This window comes from Schistocerca serialis, chromosome 4 (assembly GCF_023864345.2).
Source record: "Schistocerca serialis cubense isolate TAMUIC-IGC-003099 chromosome 4, iqSchSeri2.2, whole genome shotgun sequence".
NCBI classification, from domain to species: Eukaryota; Metazoa; Arthropoda; class Insecta; order Orthoptera; family Acrididae; genus Schistocerca; species Schistocerca serialis.
Window position 1 is genome coordinate 742,556,601 of NC_064641.1, and position 21,727 is coordinate 742,578,327.

The 21,727-nt window shown below is 35.0% G+C and overlaps 1 protein-coding gene across 1 annotated transcript in view; it reads right to left on the minus strand.

Annotated features, from left to right (window-relative positions):
• Positions 1–17,387, minus strand: part of LOC126473267 (small ubiquitin-related modifier-like) — a 36,062-nt gene extending 18,675 nt beyond the window's left edge. Inside the window, exons 1-3 of the mRNA XM_050100219.1 lie at positions 17,279–17,387; positions 17,103–17,171; positions 6,409–6,486 (exon numbers count right to left, since the gene is read on the minus strand). Coding sequence (XP_049956176.1) covers positions 6,409–6,486; positions 17,103–17,171; positions 17,279–17,293 — 162 coding nt within the window. The 5' untranslated portion in view covers positions 17,294–17,387. The remainder of the gene's footprint in view (positions 1–6,408; positions 6,487–17,102; positions 17,172–17,278) is intronic.
• Between the last annotated feature and the right edge of the window lie 4,340 nt (positions 17,388–21,727).

The window sequence follows — 21,727 nt, forward strand, 5'->3', positions numbered from 1 at the left end:
TTCCATAATATTTATGTTTAAAAAGTCCCTCAAACCTTTTATGCACTTTCCGGCTTCATTATGAGCTACATCATTGGTACTCATCCCACAAACAATGTCACTGTTCTTCAGCGTATTCCTGTGTTCTGAGACCTTCAATAACATTCTTGGTAGTCACGCCGGGTTTCACAATGCCAGTTGCACACAAATCTATTCACTTCCTGTAAAATAGTAGCTAGCTTTCTCCCATGATTGTCCACTAGAAAAAGCACATTGCATTTCTTTGCCTGCTGCCTACGATTCCCAGTGACTGATTTCACTGTTTGCCATTTTAATTTGATTTTCCTGTTGGATGTAATGTTCATTTTCAATGTTTACAAAGTTGCTGCTATCTTCTGATAAAACACTGAGTTTATTTGCACATACTGCACCACACAGGCGGCCATCAGATAAATGGAACACACTGTGGTTTAAAAGGGTTAGCACAACACTTAACAGTGGGCCACACACTTTCTCGATGAAAGAATAATTTTTAAGGGCCATTACTGATAGCCGATGAAATGAGAAATGCTATAGGTTTTTGAACAACAGAATTGAAGTCATTACACATTTATTTTGTACTGATGTGTTTTTCATAAGATGCTGATCTTACTTTTCAGATCATTCCACGTCAAATCACAATAACTCAAGGATTTGTAACCCTCTATCTCAAATTTTCACAAAATTTTGCACATTTCCTTATGCGAATAACATAGGAACTTACGAAAAATCTTTTTGGTCTGAGACTATATTTTATTTTATATTGAGTCTTAACTGATGTGATATTCTGATACCTGGGCTCTGCAAGAATGTCAATGTTAAATGGTACATATCTACCTAGATGCCCATAACTCTGGTGTTTACAAAGCTTTTGATTTGGAATTTAAGTTAACTAAGGTACACGTTAACAGCTATCCAGTAATTGAAGCACTAAAGTTACAAAGACACTTTTAAAAAACATTAATGTAAGTCAATTTTCGATTTCAGTGAAATTTTGAGGATGTGGAAAAAATGTTTATATCACATCTCTCTAAACTGCTGGGGACCTGATTTTGGTCTTAAATAATTCCCTAGATTGTAAGCTTTCTAATAAAAGAATTTTTCTGGGTCTTCTGCTAACTGATATACACATCTGAAATCTGAATACTTTTGCTGTGATGGAAAAGGGTCATTTTAAGTAAGTTCATCCACTCATTGTCTCACTGCCTCAGATGCAAGGGTACCAAATTAGCATATTTAAGTATAACTCATTCTAGGCATGCAAGTTACACTTATTCAGTAATTTTTTATAGACTATATTATATGATTTGTGAGTTTCAGCCAATCACCTGCTCACAGTGATAAAGTGTTCTTAGACAGCAGTAGCTTGTTTGCAACCATTGTAGGCAAGAAAACAATGCAACAATTTCTGAAATACATTGTTGAAAATAAATAGCATGCAACAATTAGTCTATTAGGCCTCAGTTGCTCTTAATCTTTCTGTGATGAGACAGTTCATATCTATCTGTGGTGTGGCCCCAACATTCCACTTTAATCAACTATGTTTTAATTGCAATGTGAATTTTTGCACTATTGGAAAATTACTAAAGACCCCATGCCATTTGACAACCTATACCTTTGTAAAAACTCTACAAAAAATAGAAGAGCTGACTGAAGACCAAAGAAATTTGATATTTCTACGATCCAATACAAGCTTTCCAGAAGATCAAGCTAGTGCTACTATATGGGAACATCACCTGTAGATACTAGTACTTACAATTTTTGAAAGTCTCTGAACTTCTTGTGATCCTTTCAAAAAACACAAACAGTTAACAAATCTTTGGGATCAGTTTGCTTGTATTTGTCTGAAACATTAAGTGCTAAAAGAAGCTATGCAATACCAGGCCAAAAACATGCATAACATAAAAAACTGACATCAGTGATAGAAATTACAAGTAATGCAGATGACCTAAAGGTGACATTTCACGAATCAGTACTAAAAAGTCAAAGTACTGGGGATGCAAACAAACTTTTAATGATTTGGGGTGCTCTCCCTTAAAACTTCACTATTCCAAATCACAGAAAGGCTTCATATGGCAAAAAGAAGCTAGAAAAAGTGAGGAATGTTTTGGAAAGAGAAGTGTGTCAGGCATTAGATTGCAGTGCTGAAGATTCTGAAAATAGATAAGAAGAATTTGATGATGAAATTGTTAAGAAATCCAAAGACTTTGATGCCACGATATTGTCAATGAAAGAAAAATTGGCTAATTGTAGGAGTACCTGAAAAAAATTCAAATTTTATCTTTAGCTCCATCCTATTGGCAAAGAGAAAACAATGTCAGAGTTCAATGTTAGTATGTATGTGGTTCAACAAGCAAGGAAACAGAACAGAAATGGGTATTTTATCAGTTCCTAAACCAAAAAGGAGGAAATTATCACTGATGAAGTGGTAAAGTTAGTCACTGACTTCTACCAAAATGATGAATATACTTGAATGTTACCAGGAGCAAAAGAAAGTTAGCATTCAGAAGAATATGTATATGCAGAAAAGACTCATCCTTTGCAACATAATGAAAGAATCCAAATATTAACATTGGCCTTTTTCAATTTTGTTCACTTACCAAAGTGGTGTATGTTAGCTGATGCTGCCGCCAGCACAGAGACAGAGAGAGAGAGAGAGAGAGAGAGAGAGAGAGAGAGAGAGAGAGAGAGAGAGAGAGATACCAAAATGTATAACTGCTTTTGGATGTGGACACATTGAAGAAAAACACAAAGAACTTACTTTCTTGCATGTGACTTTGAAAACTACAACTGAGTCACTGTGGTAACTATCCTGGTGATGACAAATGGCCAGAATTATTAAAACAGAAATTGTAAAGATGCTGATGATTAAATTGGGTTCAGTCAGTGGATATAAACACAGATGATCAGGAAAAATTGGTAAAGCTATTTGCAACCATTGGTGAATACATAAGACTTGTCTGTAACAAAATTACAGGCACTTAAACCACACTCACAACCATTGTGTCAATCACAACCACTGAAAAAAATTGAAAGTAAGTAATTCTGGAAAAAGCAATTCTGTTGATGGACTTAGCTGATAACTACAGTTTTGTAATTCAGAAAGAACCACCAGTTACCACTGAACAAGAAGCAATTATACAATCCACCTTTGTGATTGCTTGTATGTGGTAAATGAAGAAAGTAAATTGGTAATAATGAACCACTGCTTTATAAGTGATGATATGGAACATGATTAGGATTTTTAAATGCTGTCCATTAATAACTGGTTAAGTGGCTGGCAGAGCACTACCCAAGAAAGGGTATTATTTCACTGACGGATGTGCTGCTCATTATAAGAACATAAAAAGCTTTAAAAATTTGTGTGAGCACAAAAATGATTTTTCTATTGATGTATTCCTTTTTGCTACCAGTCATGCTAAAACTGTGATTGTTTGGGAGGAACTAGAAAACTTATACTGAGAAGAGCTAGTCTTCAACTAGCAGATGATGCACAAGTAACTGCATCAGGTGTGTACTATTTCTGCAAAGCTAAAATTGTCGAAGTTTTTTTTTTTACTTCCTAGAGAAAGTCAAAATAGATTTCCTACACAAGAACCTAGAAGAGATTATCGACCACCCGCACAATGCCTGATACCGGGAATTTTCACCTTTACAACCCACTTTGTCTTTCTTTAGAGATTAGAAAATTAACTTCTTCTGAAAAGCTTTCCTTGATTTTTTCATTCTGTAAAAAAAATCCATACTGGACATGCCCTCGTCCTCAACAAAATTCTTTTTAGCAGCTGTATATGATGACAGGTGGTACTTTGCCTTCGCCAGGAGCAGAAGATGTTTAACTACTTTTTCTCCACCCACCTGGACCACCAGTGTCATTTTTTTGGCCTGAGAAGGAAGACTTATGTGCTGTTGGTGTACCTAAATAAACATCATTAGGCAGAATGTATTACTTTAATGAAAAAGATGTGAAGTTAACAGAATACAATTTGCGACAGTGGATTAAAAACAGATGCTCTAAAAAAGTTTCAATGATTGTTTCAGGGATCTTAAATTAACACTAGTGAGGCTAGAATAATTGTGCTAACTTTTTTTTCCAGCTCTGCACTTTCATAATCTGATATGAATGATATTCTGAACAATGAAGTGATATACACGAAGTACTGTGATTTCAGATTGGTGTGTCCATTTTTAGAAAACCTATCAATAATTTTATTTTATAATAATGTGTAAAATCTTGGGAATTACTTTAGACGAATTATTAAGTTCCCACTAGGTTGGGGAAATTTTATCAGCATTTTTTCAATGTGTGTGTACTGTTTCCAGACCTTGGGAAGAGAGCCATTAATTTTTTTGTATTGTTCTCTGTCACTTCACTGCTTAAATAATTACATATTTGTTATGTGAAAAAAATTCCAAATCAACAGCTTCATAGACAACTGAATTGTGGGCATTTATGTAGATAAGTACTATTTTGCTTTGACATTCTTGCAGATCCTAATTATCAGAATGTCACATTTGAACTTTTATATGAAAAAAGTTTTAGTCTGAGAACAAAAAGATCTTGCGGAAGTTCTTACATTATAAGTATAAGCAAATATGCAAAGTTTCATGAACACCGGAGATGATGGGTGACAATCTGCGTGATTTATCGTGGAATAATCCTTTCCTCAGTTCCCCACTTGGTGAAGTTTAATAAACCAATGTTTCAGAATTCTCTTGCAATTGCTTCTGCAAAACATACTAGTAAGGTGAGACTGTGTAAGCTCTGCAGAGTTTCAGCAAAATAATCAAATTGTAACATGGCAATGAGAGAAATATGCAAGTTTTACTTAAAATTCACCACTCTTTGACACTTCTCTAATGGTTAAAAGGCCAGCTGAAAATAAATTACTGAATTTTCAGCTGAATTCCTTCGATACTAACCAAAGCCTAAGTGACCATACACCACTTGGCCACAGTATTCTGTGCACACACCAGATTCTTCCTGTATTTCCCAGTTAAAAACACACTTTTTCCTGCATTAAATAACACTGTAATTTGCCTCAGAACTGCAAAATGTATCAATCCTGTGAGTGGTAAAGTTTCATACACTGGCACAGAACTTCCAGACACTTTAGGAAACTAAACTCAGCAAAAAACCACATTTTGTAAACATCTTTGAATGCGCAGCAACATGTACCCTGCATACTTCCATATTACGAAGATGCACCGAGAGCAATATTGTGATTGTTCATTGTTTAAATTAATAAACGTAGCTTAACTACAAGTCTTCTGAACCCAAAATTTCTTTAAGCGGATGGTTCTCAAACTTAAGTTTAATTAAAATCCAACACTGTGATTTTAAACATTAATCACATATTCTCACTCATCACAATTTATCTTGCATAAAAGGACATTTACTTTGAATGTAATGCTTCTCAAACCACCATTCGCAATATTTCCCTTGAATTTTTAGAAATAGGTTCGTTTTGAGTTGCCAGAGGACCATCATTATTGCACATATGCAGCAACGATGATGTAGCAAGCCCGTGCTGTGTGTTTGCTCCAGATAAGGAATGCAAAAATTTGACAATTCAAAGCACCTAATATTTTGCTATGTGACTAACAATTTGTTTTATTTATGCTCTAGTGTCATGAGCTTCCAATCAAGTTTACATCCACACTGCACTGCAAAAAGCTAATACAAAGCAACAAATTTCTTCCAAAAATATGAAAAACAGTTGTTTGTATGCATCAGAACTAAGGACAAGCTTTTCATGACTTTTCAAACAGTATAAAACATAACAAGGTTACTAGTTAAGCCAAGAAAACTATGATTGGCAATTTATATTCTACTAGAGAAGTACTGTCCATATAAACCCATGTGGGAAGTTGGAATGATAAAACACAGGCTAACAGGCTATAAGTTACTGAAAAATTGCATTCTGTAAATTTAAGACAGGAACAACACTACATAAGAAATAATGTCAAGCCCACAGCTGGTACTAGACAAGAGTAGAAACATGTCTTTGGATGGAAAAACATTGCATTTCATGGAAGGCAGATGTGCAAAATTCTGCAAAAGCTTTTCAGCATGGTTTTTGGGGAGCCAATTTTTCCTGGAGTACCATTACTGTGTTGTCTCCTTTTGGTTCATTATAATGGTATACGTGCCAGAAGATGAAAATTTGCACTTTAAATTCAGCGAACAGTTGAAACTGACCAATTGTGTGGAAAGAAACACTTCATTTCAAATAAATTTATGGCCTCAGCAGAAAAGATTAATAAAAGCCATATTTCTTTTGCAAACTGAAAAGAACTATACTATACCATACATAGTACTCAAAATACAATGGAAGTCTTGAGTTCACAAAGAATCAAATTTTCCACAGTTAATTATACAACACATACCACTCTCTCACTGTAGCTTTTCTTCAGCTTCCCCATTTGTGTTGTCATCTTCACACGGAAGTGAATTTCATTGGAATCCTGTAACACATTTTTTCTGTTTATAAAAATCCTTTAAAGTATTTTATGAAATATCTTACATTTTTCCTAATCTAACATTTGGGGCTGAACTTACTGCACTCCAAAAGACCATTCAATTGCCACCCACAACTTCTTTACTGACAGTATCTGTTTTTATTGTGTATACCCTCTTCAACTTAACTTGGGGTTTATACATAGTAGTGCTATTTTGGGCAAGAAATACAATTTGATGATTACATGTACTACATTACAGTGGCAAAAGCATTTCCAAGGATTATTAAACATGTTTTACAAAAATCATAAAGATGATTATAAAATAATCAGGTGACAATCACATGCCTAGCATTTAACTGCCTGATCTCAGATGCACAGATCAAAAGACTGACGAAAACTTTCTGATTGGGCAATTCCACGTCAAATCAACAAGTGCTACAACCTGACCCCCTCAGATTTTTTTGAAATATGCATATATTACTCATAAATCATGACAAATTAATTTTTCACATTTTTCTGATGAAAAGTTACCGAGTAATGGAGCTTCAAAAATTTAAAAGATGACAAATTTTTGACCCGCGGAACCATGTTTTCTTTACAACTTGTGTTCTAATTAAGCTAGAACAATAAAACTTACTTCATTGGAAAGCTCTTTTAAAGAGCTTTTATATAATACCAAACATCATTAGTTTAATATATATACACAAATTGTTAAAAAACGTTGAATTAACTGAATTTTGACAAAGTGTATTTTTAAAATTCTCAAAAAAATATTTGTGAAAGATACACTTTACATCTACATATTTTGAAATTTTCAACTTGGGATGAGCATGGGATCACTATCAAAAGCAATTTTACGTTAAGGGTGGTGCTTTAAAAATTCGTAAAAACTAATTTATTTTAGATATTAGGCCTAATTCTCACTAGCTGTATGTTGCTGTAAAATGTGGAAATTAAAAATAACTTATAAATGACAAAAGAACGTATGTTTTATGCTTCTGCAATTAATAAATACAAAATGAAAACTTAAAAAATAAATAAAAAACACAGAAAGGTGAATACCTGAGATCAGACCTAAATTCAGTTAGTAATTACTATTATTTACAAATAGTAGTCCTGTTAGTGCACTTCTTCATACTTCGAACTAATCAGTCTGTTGCACATCAACATTTCTGCACTGGATATCATATGTTCGCCCTCTAGCAGTTTGAGGGTTCACAATTGCCACTACTTCCCTACTGCTTATGGAAAGAATGTCTGGATGACTCAAATGTGAAAGATGGTGACCGTCCATGTGGATGTAAGAAACTGAGATTTCATCCTTCTCCTGACTTTTTTCAAGCACACAGGTTAACCACCAGTGTCCATTATAATCACAAGCAACATATCCTTTTATGTCTGAACGGTATTTTATCACTGTCAGAAACTGTCACCAGTTCAATTTTATTATCATCAGAGTTTGAATACTCTTATTTTGTCCTTGCTGAAAGGAATAAAAGTGTGAAGTTTTTGTGTCCCTACAATTTTGCAGCATTTCTCAAATCTCTCCATAAGTTTCATTTCTACATTTTGGTGATCTTTAGTAGCATACTTGAAGTTCATTCCGTCTATGTTATCCTTGGCAAACATATAAAGTTGTTTTGGTGTCATTCTTTGATCACTGTATGGCCGTTGCAGACTAGCTCGAGCTGCAAGTCGTTTAACTGTTCCACCAACACAATCGCTAGCTCCCTTCCCATGCGAGGTGGCTGAAAAATGCCATTCATCTTCAGTTTGGAAATATTCATGATGGCACAGGTTGATAAAGTTCTTCCTATTTTTATAATGAGCTGCTGCACCATCAGAGAAATAATATATTTTTCTTGGTTTTCTACCGAATTTAACAGTCAGGAAGCCCATCAAGTACGACGAACAAATGGACAGCAACAGTGTCATGTGTAGGCATTCTGATATGATTACAAGACTTGTGTGCTCGAATTTGCTCCCATCCTTGTAATAAGCAACAGTGGGATGAATCGTTGCTTGCATGTTTGTCTAGTGATAGCCTTGAACTTCATCCTGGATGGCAAAGGAGTAATTCTCAGAAGTCACAGATCGCTAAGACCTCGCCTTCTTTAAGTTCATTTCTCAGTCTCTTTTGGAAGGTTGACTAGCAACAAATGAATGTTGTTTAAGTGATTTTAATTTATGTTAAAAAAAAAGTTGTCACATGATTTTATGATTGTTTCTAGAGATGTGTGATCAACGGAAACCCATTGCTGATAAGTTATATTATCAATATCATTAGTATTCAACAAATCTTGTAAATATGTCTTAAATGTTTCTGGGCCAGGGCAGAATTTACATTCATCAAAATGACAAGCAGGTAATGACTGATTACATACAACTCTTGCAATGCAGTCTAAGTTTTTATTGGATTATCTTCATCCTTTGTCAGCTGAGGAATGTTACATCCAGTCAGCATGAGTGAAGTTTTGATGGGCAGTACACACACAGATACTGTGTGTACCTCTACTTCCAGCTAAAATAGTTATTAGGACATAAGTCTGCAAACTTCAAAAACCAATGTGGAGCTCTGGATGGTTGTCCTTAAAGTTCGCGTAAATTTCTTTCAAATTACTTAAAACTAGCCGTTTTTGTACTTGCAGTTTTTCTCCGTTATCTCTCACAAGCACAATCTTTTTTCCCAGGCACTGCCCTGCTTTATCTCATCAGAACAATAAAAGTTTCTAACAAAATCAGCAGTTGTTTGATCAAGAGTCTTGCCAGGTTTTGGGTTTGGTGAAGACAAAATTCCCTTTGCCTTCACCAAATCTTTTACTCTTCGAGCCATGTAATTTGTTATGTTAAAGTCATCTTGAAGCTTCTTAACTCTCCAGCTTTTAGGCAAAATGGTAAGAATTTCCATCTGTTTTTCGAGATGTACACGTACGAAATTTAGCTGACTGATCATGATGTACATATACGAAATTTATCTTTTAGCTGACTGATCATCTCAGATTCTGCAGGATCATTTACCTCTTCTTTTTTCAGAAGGAAGCAATAACACCTTTGTTTGAATTGTTGAGGTAAATTTAATTAGTTTTTACTTAGGATATTTTGCTTCACACAGTCGTTTCTTCTTAATTGGCGATTCACCAACGGACTGCAAAGAAGCATACAACCTTTCTAATGCCTCACTTGCTACAATGTCTTGTACGTCACTATCACATAAAACCTTTTTGCTTTCTTGTTTCACCACAGAATACAGTAGATCATCATCATCATTTTCTGTGCTAGACGTATCACAAATTTCTACTATTTCTTTTACGGCAGTTGTCACACACTTCTCTGTTTAAAGTTAAGAAAGTTTTCTTGCTATCATCCATTGTGAAACAGGCTGTAAGTTTTTCTTGTGGCCCTTTCATTAAATGGATTACAGCACAAAGCTGAAATTTTAGGCATTTTATATTTCTCAAGCGAACAAACTAATTTAAAAAATGTTTTTGAATTTGAATGCCCCAGCTTTCTATATTCAATACTACACAATATTACTTATCTATTCTTTCACTTCCTGTAAAAAAAAAAAATATTTCGTTATGTTAATAGTATGAAAACATTAACTGGTTGTAGGCATACAAACTTACAGACTCTTGTGAGGCTGGTACAAAAGTAGCTTTAAGCTAGATTCAAAAACACATTTCACTACAGCTGCCTCACAACAAAAGAATGTGTGGGGTCACTTTCAACAATAGGTGAAAATTGCTGACAATATTAACCAGAGATAAAATACTGAATAGATTGCAGATAGTAACACCAAAGAATCATTTTATATATAATCCTTAAAATGAGAGCTTCCTTTTTTTCTTTTTTTCCTCGTGGTTTTACAGCTATTAATAAATAGTTAGCACTAAAGTTTGATAAGCAGTTATTCGTTTCAAAAGTACAATTTGTGGGCCATGTAACAAAATCTAACACTAATATTTTCATGTGTAGCAAAATAGAAATTCACCTATCTGACTGATTTTGGAGAATCAGTGGTAAACATAAAATTGCTTTTGATAGTGATCCCATGCTCATCCCAAGTTGAAACTTTCAGAATATGTAGATGTAAAGTGTATCTTTCACATATACTTTGAGAATTTTAAAAATACAGTTTTTCAAAATTCGATAACTTAATTACTTCATTGGAAAGCTCTTTAGAAGAGCTTTCCAATGAAGTAAATTTTATTGTTCTAGCTTAATTAGAACACAAGTTATAAAGAAAACAACATTGTTCCAAGAGTCAAAAAATTTGTAAGTAATTTCAAATTTTGAAAGTCCATTACTCAGTAACTTCTTATCAGAAAAATGTGAAAAAATTAATTTGTGGTACTATTTATGAGCACTACAGGCATATTTAATTTCATTTAAATCCAAGAGGGTAAGGTAGAAGACGATGGTTTCATTTGTAGATTTCACGTGGAATGACCCGATTATGTTAATAGCTTAAAATTCATTCAAGCATAATTCCTATCACTTCAGGCAGGGAGGGTACCTTCATAGTATCTGATGTTATTGAATTTAACACGTTAAAATTCAGAAATAAGAAACATGTATTTTTGTTTTCTCCAAAAAAATTCATGCCCCAAGATACAGGCCTCCAAAGATGACACTGAACATTTTGAAGATGCCAATTTTGGATTAAAAATGCTGAATATCTAACAGTTCTAGATATTTTATAAAAGTTTTTTATTTGAAAGATAACTGCTGTATGATCACAATAGTACCCTCAGTTTGGACATATCCGTGAAAGGTCTTTTAGTGTCACCTTTTGAAATTTTTTTTATAATTCACAGAAATTTTCTGTTGATTAGTACCATGGTTTTATTTTAAAAATCTAACTTTCACTGAAGTTTTTCTTACTAATTCCTTCGTTACAGGTTTATTTCTACTGTCTGTTGCAGTTATTTCTTTTCACTTTCTTTGTTGCAGTTATTTCTCTTCACTTTGTTGTACTTTCTTGTCTGTTTCTTTGTTCATTCATTGCAGGTTTATCTATTGTAGTTCTTCAGTGCTTATTTGTTCAGTTAAGAGGCTTCTAAGAAATGTGAACCATCCAACAAGCTCTGTGTTTTCGTGAGGAATTTGCCAGATGAAACAGTTGCAGCGAGTTTTGTGGAAAGGACTGTCTGAAATGTCTTCTGACTGGGGCTACGGGCGAGAACTGTGCTGACTATTTGCATATCCATAAAAAGAGTGATATACGAGAGTTGCCTGATAAAACTAATGCCTTCACCTTCGTAACTTTCAACAGTTGGCAGCATTGGTATGTGGCAGGTACTGGCTTGTTCTGCAGCCTCTTCTCTACAGCTCCAGTTGGTGGAAGCCTTTGGACTTAACAATTGTGTTGTTACAGTGTGAAGTATAGAACCCTACACAGACGGTCAGTCAATGCAATTTAAGCAACGCGCAGTCATTGAATTCTTGACAGCAGAAGGTGTCACCCCACAGGAGATTCATCACAGAACGAAAGCAGTTTATGGTGATTGTGTTGATGTGAGTACTGTACATCATTGGGCAAGTATGTTTAAAGATGTTGAGGCAGGAACATCTGCCCTGCGTGACAGTGTTGGACATCCTGTGACGGCAACCAGAATTTCACAAGCAAAATCTTGACTGTCTAAGTACAATCGTTTTATCACTTAGAAATTGCAAGCACAATTGGCTTTTTCACAAGAACACGTGTGTCACATTATTGCTTTGCTCTCGCATTATGAGAATGAAGACGACATTTCTCCATCTGCGGGGACATCTTTATGCTTCTGGTGATGTTGAGAGAACTGCAAGACTGGTTGCGTAAACAGTGTCGACTTTCCCATGACAGCTTTAGAGAACTTCTTTGTTGGCAGAAATGTGTCCAACTAACTGATGATTATGTGGAAAAGTGAATATTGGCAATTAAAGATTACATTCTAAGGATTATTTCTGCACTTTATTTATTAAAATATTCCCATCCAAACCCAATTAACAAAAGGTGGAGGCATTAGTTTTAATTCAACCCCCATGTAAGACAAAAAACAGACTGTTCCGGTTGGGAATAAGTGTTCTCATTTGAAGATGTTTCCAGTGATCACTTTTTGTGTTCTTTATGGTTTGACAGAATAACAATGATCATATCTGAACAAGGTGAAGCCCCCCAATGGGGCAGATGCAGATTTTGCATCAATAGAGGAAGAATTAAATACCCCAAACCAGTCAACATCCCATCTTCAGAAGAGAAAGCACTTTTGCACTATTTGCCAGGAATTTTTCACAAATATCAATTTAGCTGTGTACACCCCACAGTGAAAAGGTGCAAGTTTTAACTATAATTCCAGAGCGATTTTCAAAGAAAATTCAGAATCACGTTCCATCAGCATCAACGCACATCTTAGACAAATCAAGAAATATGAGGTCTGTAAAAGGAGTCTTTGGAAGACCAGATCCCTATTATGGTCATCCTGTAGAAGCAGTGTAAGTTCGAATAGTGCAGTCTTATCTGGAGGATAAATGGGACTGTTCTCATCAGAGTGCCAACAAAAGACACTATAACAGTTAAATGTAAAAAAGTTGTGAAAGTGAAGAGGTACACGACTCGCAGTATTAAAGAAACTTTTGCAATTTATAAGAGCAACTAAACAACTTCACATATTGGAAGGTCAAAATTTTATGCACTGCAACCTAAGTGGGTAGTTCCACACCCGCCTAGAGATGTCTGTTTATATGTGTGCTGCGCAAATTTTGAACTTTGTGTGGTAACTTTGAAGAACTTCCTGGAGCACGTGACATAAGACACCTCGGTTGGGCATGTGTAGTCATTAGAAGTCTGTAATGTAAAGCAAGAGACTTGTTTCTATTAAAAATGTGATGACTGCCCCGGAAACGCAGGAGTGTCTTTACAGACACTTGGCCTGGAAGACGTAGCAGATAACACTGCAGAAATTACATATTCGACATAGGAGGAAAATAAACTAATTAAAAAAACTGTTGCCTTAGACAGCTTCATTGATGGACTTTGTAAACGGTCAGTGAAAGCAGTAACACACCAGCATCTGAAGCAATTTAAACACCACCACCACATTGGAGAAGTGAAAGGGTGTGTACAGGCTGAAGAACTATGTTTAGTGCTTCAATGTGATTTTGCTGAGAACTGGTCTGTAATTCTCCCACAAGAAATACAAGAGTATCATTGGAGTAATGCCCACATTTCAATTTTTACAGGAGTGACATTTTCAAAACAAGACCACAAGTGTTGCATTTTTAAGTGGTGGCACAGGACATGACTCAGCACATGCTTTGCTAGTGATGCACAAGATTCAACTGCTAACAGGGGCAGAGAAGATCATTTCTAATGGTGTTCCTAGTCATCTTAAAATCATTACCAGCAACTGATTAAGTCACTTGTGTCAACTGACTGGGCATACTGTGCTACTGGTCACAGGAAGGGGCCTTGTGATGGTGTAAGCACCATGCTATAAAACAATCTCTCTGGACCAAATACAGCTGCAATTCAGAATGCTGAGGATTTTACAAGAAATTTGAAATCTTACACATACACCGCCCTCATTTTTTGTCCCAAGAGGAAAGAATTCTGTGAGCAGAAAAAGAACAGGCCAAATAAACTACACATGTTAAAGGAATTCAGAAGACATTTTTGGATTTCAAATGATGGGCAAACTCATATTGCCCCGACTTTAAAGAGCAAGAAAGAAGTCATCTCAATTTGTCTGGAAAGCACCTTAGAAATAGCAGGCTAATATTCAGATTCACAAGCTGAGAAGGGGGCCATTTGTGGCAAGTGTGTACTGCTGTGACTGTTGAATTGCAGAGATTACAGACAGTGGTTAGGAGTTAAACGAAACTGTAATGAACTTTATGCTACCACATGGACCAGCTGCTAGATATAAGTTTCACGCTGAATGACAGCAGCAATGCCATCAGTGCTTACTTCCTGTTCACAATGTTTTGAAGACTTAAGTGCTCCATTTCCTATTGGTTCAACAGGAATGCATCACTGTATCAAAGAAAGATACCGAAGTAGTGGAACACATTTTTAGTTCATTAACTGGCTAATTTAAGTACAAAACAGAGTCCACAGAAGTTGCATAAACTGAAACCTTGAAGTCTTTGGACCTTTCACATACATGTTGGAACCATTTAAAATGCTTGAGAAACAAGTCTTACTCATCTTTCGAAACTAAAATTATGTTAAATAAGGCTAGGTTTTGATTTTTATGAGCCTGTTATGTGATAATGTGGTAATATAACAGGCTTTATGTACGGCAAAAAATTTCAATTGTTTATAAAACCTATTCAACCCAAAAGTGAAAGATCTCCTTTTCAGGGAATGTAGAACTACATGGTACTAATCACCAGAGAGGGAGAAAAAAAAATAAAAATAAAAAATAAATAGAATAAAAAAATTCAGAAGACTATAGTAAAATGACATAAATCCAAATGGAGGATTTCTTTGTAATAATAAAACAATTCGCTTTAAAATAATCTAGAACTGATTCTGAGATACAGCATTTACATTTTTTCCCCAAAATTCCCATCTTCAACACAGTATGTGCAGTGCCATCTTTGGAGGGCTGTATCTCTGAGCAGAAACTTCATTGCAGAAAACTAAACAAATCAAATCTGTGATCCTTACTTAGTCCTTCATTTGAAAAGATGCTAAATTTACTAACATTCAAGACTATTAAGGTAAGATTTTTTCTTATCCTGCCTAAGTTGATACGGACTATTCTACATCACAATTTGGGAGCAAATTATAAAAGAAAACATGAAGGACATTAGTGTTTAATCAAATTTAAATAAAATTCAAAACCTACAATAGATTCTTCTGTAACATGAGTAACAAAATACCATAAATTTTAATTCCCAAGTGCACCATTACAAATCACAAGCTGAACAGCATGATTTGACTGTCAAATGTTCATACTGCTCTGACTACAAAGGGTGGGAGAGTAATTGTTGCATAATGGTGAGACCAATGTACCTAGGGCCACTTCTATTGCGATTGATTTAATTAATGTAGCTTAACAATTTGTCAAGCAAACAGTTCACGAGACAAACATTTTCCAAAAAACTTTATCCTGAAAGAGTCAAAAGAAAACTTATTAGAGCTTTTGGAAATTAGCTTAAAACTAATGGAAAGGACTGGTACATCATCAGTTCTGTGATTTATTTTGTGTATAAATTTACAATTTCCACCTCATGCTGCAGTACAGCTGAGTCAATGAAGTACAATATATTTACAGTAAAATTTACACCAGAGGTTAAGCATAAAGAAGTGAATACGTTTCTATGAGTTGACCAGATGCCTTTCCTTTTGTTCTGGTAAGCTTTGCAAAAGTTCTCTGCAATATTAGATAGATCGACATATCCCAAGCAAATCATGACAAATGTATACGCCATCAACTTTTTAAAAGCATTTTAGACAAGATTTTTGGACTACAATTTCATCAACTGAAAGTTAATTTATATATTTTGTATTTGCTACAAAGATTACGAACTGCCTCAAAGTTTTACAGTGATCCCCACCTAGATCCATGCATCTAGTCACAGGGTTTGGAAGTGACCCTCTGATCTTTACAATATGTGAACGTGACAAATAACTTCCATTTACTAGACAACCTTAAAGTACAAAACATGACTAAAGTTGTATGTACACACTGTAAAAACTGAGTAGCTACATCATTAGGAAAAAATGCAGAAAAGAAAATAATTTAACAGGGGGAAAAGCTCTATCGTAATAGCAGTCAAATTCCCTCCAATAGTTCAAAGAACTGTCAACCAAATGAATATCAAAAAACTCCCATGTCCATAATGTTTTCCTAAATAATGTGACTAGGTACAAGGTGACCCTAGGTACACTGGTCTACCTACCATTCGTTTAACTCCACCTCACCTCAACAATGATCGCAGGCCACGAAACAATTTCACCCATCAAATTCTTTTCCATCATTAGCATATATTCCAAGCCCCATGAAGGTAGATAGTACTGCTTTTCAGCATGACGAACAACTGTAGCAAAATAGCTTCTTAATTCAAATCAACATTGCCAATCCGTACATTTTTTAACAACGCTAACCTTAGCACTGCAATAATGATGATTGGCCTGTTAACACCGACTCGGTAGTAAACAAAGGGAGGGTACTATCAAAGACAAAACAATTAAATCCGCGCAATATCCGCAGAGCATGGTTAATACTCCAATAAACTGCAAGATTCTTAACTCTTTTGTTCACAAATTCAATGCAGCACTGAACAGGTTAAGTTGAATTTGTCGTTGGGTCTATATACGTTCAAACAACGCATCATAGTTAAACCACGACACAAAATCTGTTTGATATTAATGCACACATAACGTACACCTTTAAGGAGAACTTCGTAGAACTCAACAGTAAACTACTTCAAAAATAAAAGTACAAGCAATGTAGCTAACACATAAGCACACCTGCTCAATGCAATTACAGTGATTGGCAACGTTTATTACCATGTTGCTGCAAAAGCCTACACATGAATTGCATCTTGTGTACTACAAACACAAAATGGAAGTTACGAAACTAAAGTCTCTGGTATAAAAATGTGGATAGTACCACAGAGTCAACACTTACGTTTCCCACAACCTTCAACTTTATGTATTCTGAGTTGCCGTCTCCAGGCCCGGCGTCAGGTTTTTGTTCCTAAAAACGCGATCCCAGAGATCATTACCACACCCACAACTATATATCCAAGAAAGCATCTCATTAACTTACAAATTATGTAATAATCACATGACTACATCAAATACCTGATTTTCCGACATCTTCCACAAACGTTACTATCCACGCGCCAGAAAACTTCAACCCACAATATGGCGCCAAGCTTTGTCAAAGACCCAGCCAGTATTTGTAAGTTCTACAACGTTATCGAAGTGCGTTCAGTAGCCAATAAATATTAACGATATATCGAAACGAAATGATAAACGTCAACGGTACAGAACTGAGTATCAGTTTAAAACACTAAAGTTAAACTGATGATGTAATGAGTACATAATTCAGATGGAAAAATTCATTATAAAAATCCGCTCCTCATAACAGACTCATCATCATCTTGATAATTCTCGTAAACGTTTCACAAAAAACTCAAAACTATTACATCGAAATAATCGAATTTATTCTTCCATAAGAATGAAATACTATACAAAAATTGCATTGAAAGTTAACAAAAAAATAATTATAGGCAGCGTATGATAATACTTTCACAATACATTGACGTAAAATATTGTTTAACATAACATCATATTAGTCTACATAAGTCACTGTCTACTCCCCCCCATGTGGGGCCTCTTAAGACGTGGAAAAAAGTCAAAGATATATGTTTTATTTAGGCGTAATATAACCGAATGGATGGACATGATGAAACATAACTGCATTACAGTGCGACTATTAATCATAAAACAGTCGAAAACAATAATCTTACAAGGTTCTACGAAATTGCTCTTCAATGAGGTAGGAGTTGCCTAGCAGGATCTAGGATCTAAAGTACATATCAGCCTATATATCTGATACTTAACCAAATTACGTGACCCTATTGAGGTCTTTCTAGAGGTATTCTTTGATGCTAGGGTTATATCATTAAAAAACATTAATGAGGAAGAGAGAGTGGAGGCAGTCAACAGGATATTCTATGTCTAATACCTCATGAAATTCTTATACATTTTAGTATTCTTACACACTTCTAGAATTATCAAAATACTATTCCTCTAAGTTGAATTCGCCATGAAAATATTACATATCTTATTAATGAAAGTAAACATATAGTATAAACTAGTCTCTTCATTTTTATATCACCTGTACTGTTCATCATAACTACTGCAAATACAGGCGAAAAATGGCTCTTCATTAATTCTAGGATATGGATTATGCCACCTAGGTAGTAATTTATTTACAGTCTTTAAACTATTAAGTTGCCAATTTCTTCATTTACACTGTTCCAGTGTAAGACCTTTATTGGTAATGAAGATAACGAACTTCTTCGTGAAGTACTGAATCACATAAAACGAGCCTTGTCCAAAATTTAATGACAATTCATTTAAATGAAACCAGCTCTTGATGTTTTCATTTATTTCATTCTTGGAAGGAGAACAATTACACCTTTTAACATGTGGAAGGTCATTTATATGTATTGTAAACAACAGTAGACATAAGAGAGGATCATGCAGCACACTATATCTGATTGCTGCTAGTTGTAATGTAACACCGAACAAGGTAAATATGACCTGTTTAGTTAAAACTGTTACTAAGTGTTCAAAAGCGTATTGTCCATTATCATCTCAGTTTTTTGAAAACATTGGGGATAATGAGATGGGATAGTAATTCTTCATTCATGTTTTCTTTCATTTTCTGTGAGTGTCTCGAAACAGTATGCTTAAATTTGTTTGGGGAAATACCATCTTGAAAATATATATAATATTATATGCACAATTCAACTCAAAAACATTTTATTGCTTTGTCACTGGTTTTATCAGAAATATTCAAATATTTATTCTTAAGAGAGTCAATATCACTCAAAACTGCTTTTGAAGACATAACAAGTAGCTGAATTTCATCAAACTTTCTGAGGACTACTGTTTCCATAAACTGAAGGCTATCTATTAATCAAGTGTTCAGACCTAAATTATTTGCTGCTTAAAGAAAAAGCTATTAACTGATCATTTTATTATTTACCTTTAAATAAATTTTCCACCAATTCTCTTGCTGGAGTAGTAACATCAGTTCCTGTCAGATTACTGAATTTAAACGCTGTTGGACTTGACTAACACTTGGATGGATGACCACTGGGTCTGTTGAATGCTGTTGGCAAGCAGGTTGCACTCACCCATTGTCAGGCAAATTGAGGAGCTACTTCATTAAGAAGGAGTAGCTCCAATCACGAAAACTAACAATGGCTGGGAGAGCGGTGTCCTGACTTCATGCCCCTCCATATCTGCATCCAGTGATGCGTATAGGTTGAGGGTGACACAGCAGTCAGTCATTACCATTAGGGTCTTCCAAGACCTGTTTGGATGGAGTTTAGTTTTAGTTCAGTAAATAAATTTCCTCATTTCTCCTGTCTAATTGTTTGTTACATTCAAAGTAATTCTTAAGCTGAATTACTTCTTTTTGCCCTTATACCTTCTTCGAATAGTTATAAATTCAGATGCTGGTACTCTGGTTATGGTAAAGTGTCAACTGCCTACCAGGAGGTTGCTACCCTCATTCCTAAATAGTATAATGCTGGCTGTAATGTTACAGATGCCCACTCAGTTGTCATAACATCTTCAGTCTGTGTCTGCCTGTCAAAATTGTCAGGTTCATATTGTACCCAGCTTCAAGCCACCATTATCAATGGGCATATTCTTAGATATTTTGATCTTTATAGCTTCCAAAACCATTATCCCTCACACTTTCGGAGATATAGTGAAATGCAATTTTATGCTCATTTTCCAAAACATGTTATTGCATGATTAGTATGCTAAAGAAGTTATTTGTTTGATAGCGGTTACTTTGCTTTATCACACACATAAACAAAAAGCTTTTTATTATAACATACCAATACTCTACAGTCTACATTTTTAACAAATTTGTTTACTTCTACTGTTGTCTGTATGTGGCAATATTTATATTGACCATCAGCCTTAACTAAGATTACGCATTTCTCAACCCTTTTACGTGATGTGAGGGAATTACTCACCAGTTTTCCAGCATTTTATCATATATATCAGCCTACTGACTTCATTTCCCTGTTTCTCCCTGTTTTCATTTATCCATATTTTTCGAGACTTCTTTCTCCATCTTAATCAGCTTACTGACCTAATTTGTACTTATAATTTTGGTGTGATCCTCAAATTACTTCCATACATCTACTTTAATTCATATCAAAACGCTCTGGCTTGCCTCTAATGGCATCATTTTATTACCATCTCTTACCTACAGACAATCTTACTCCCAACTGAAAATTATTAATGTATGCAGAGTTTATTGTTTCAGAATTTACGAATTACCAGATTCAATTACTTCTCTTAACGCAAAGTGTCGGTATTTTACTGTTACTAATCCTTTTTGTGGATCTCATTTATTATTTATGGGCTTTAGTCATTATTTTTCTATCATGGGCACTCATAATTTACTCACTGCTATTTTAACATTTAGAATTTACTGTTGCAAAATAACTCTCATTTTCTTTTATAAGTCATCATTTAGGTATTGTCATTTTTGTGAATCGTTCTTGTTTACTAGAAAGCTTTTGTTAACTAACAGCATATGCACAATATGAAGGATTATATTCCTTACTTCCTCAAGGTAGAACAGAAGAAGAGACTGAAACTTGGAAAGGAAGAAAAGTTTCATCCAGATGGCACCACCCAGTATGCCAGACTGTCTACCCACTAAGTGGCAGACTTCCTACAAAATATAGTATAGATAGGACAGAAGAAGAGAATGAAAATTGAAATAAGGTTTCACTCAGCTGGGACCCCACAGTACACCAAACTGTGTATCTGCCAAATAGTTCTTGACTCCCTACAGAACTTAGTAGAGATAGGACAAAAGAAGATAATGAAACCTGGAAGGGCAATAAAGTTTCATTCAGCTGGAACTCCACAGTATGCCAAACTGCGTACCCACCAAAGAGTGGGAGACTCCCTACAGAATCCTGCAGTATCAATTTGAAGGGCTTCAGATCTACTGTGTTTCATAGACCTAGCTTTTTCTTACTTTTCAGGTACTTCAAACACTCTGCGTTTGCATGAGGCCTACCTATTATTGTCCTCAATGGCCCTTGATAAACATGTGTAATCTTCTTTGTTTCCACTGAAATTTTCTTAGATTTTTCTTTAGTTTTGACTAACACTAGTTCACCAATGTTGAAGCTAGTGGGGGAAGATTTGGCGATATGCTGTCATTTTCTGTCCAACGTTGATCTGTCGATTGTCCTTTAGCTCCTATTTCTTTGAGGATATAGTTCTCTTCCACATTAGCATTTTGCACATTATTCCTAAATTCAGTATCTTGCCGAAAATATCTCTCACTCCTCATTACTCTGATAGGTAGTTCCCATGCTTCATTATTACTGCCTACATAATTTCCAATGAAAGGCTCTGTAATCACTCGAGAATCCGATAAAGTTAATGCTAAGTGGTTCTGGTCAAAGACGATCTTTCTTTGATAGTTCATTAAAAAATCTGTGCCAATTAACATCTCAGTACTCAAACTGAGAA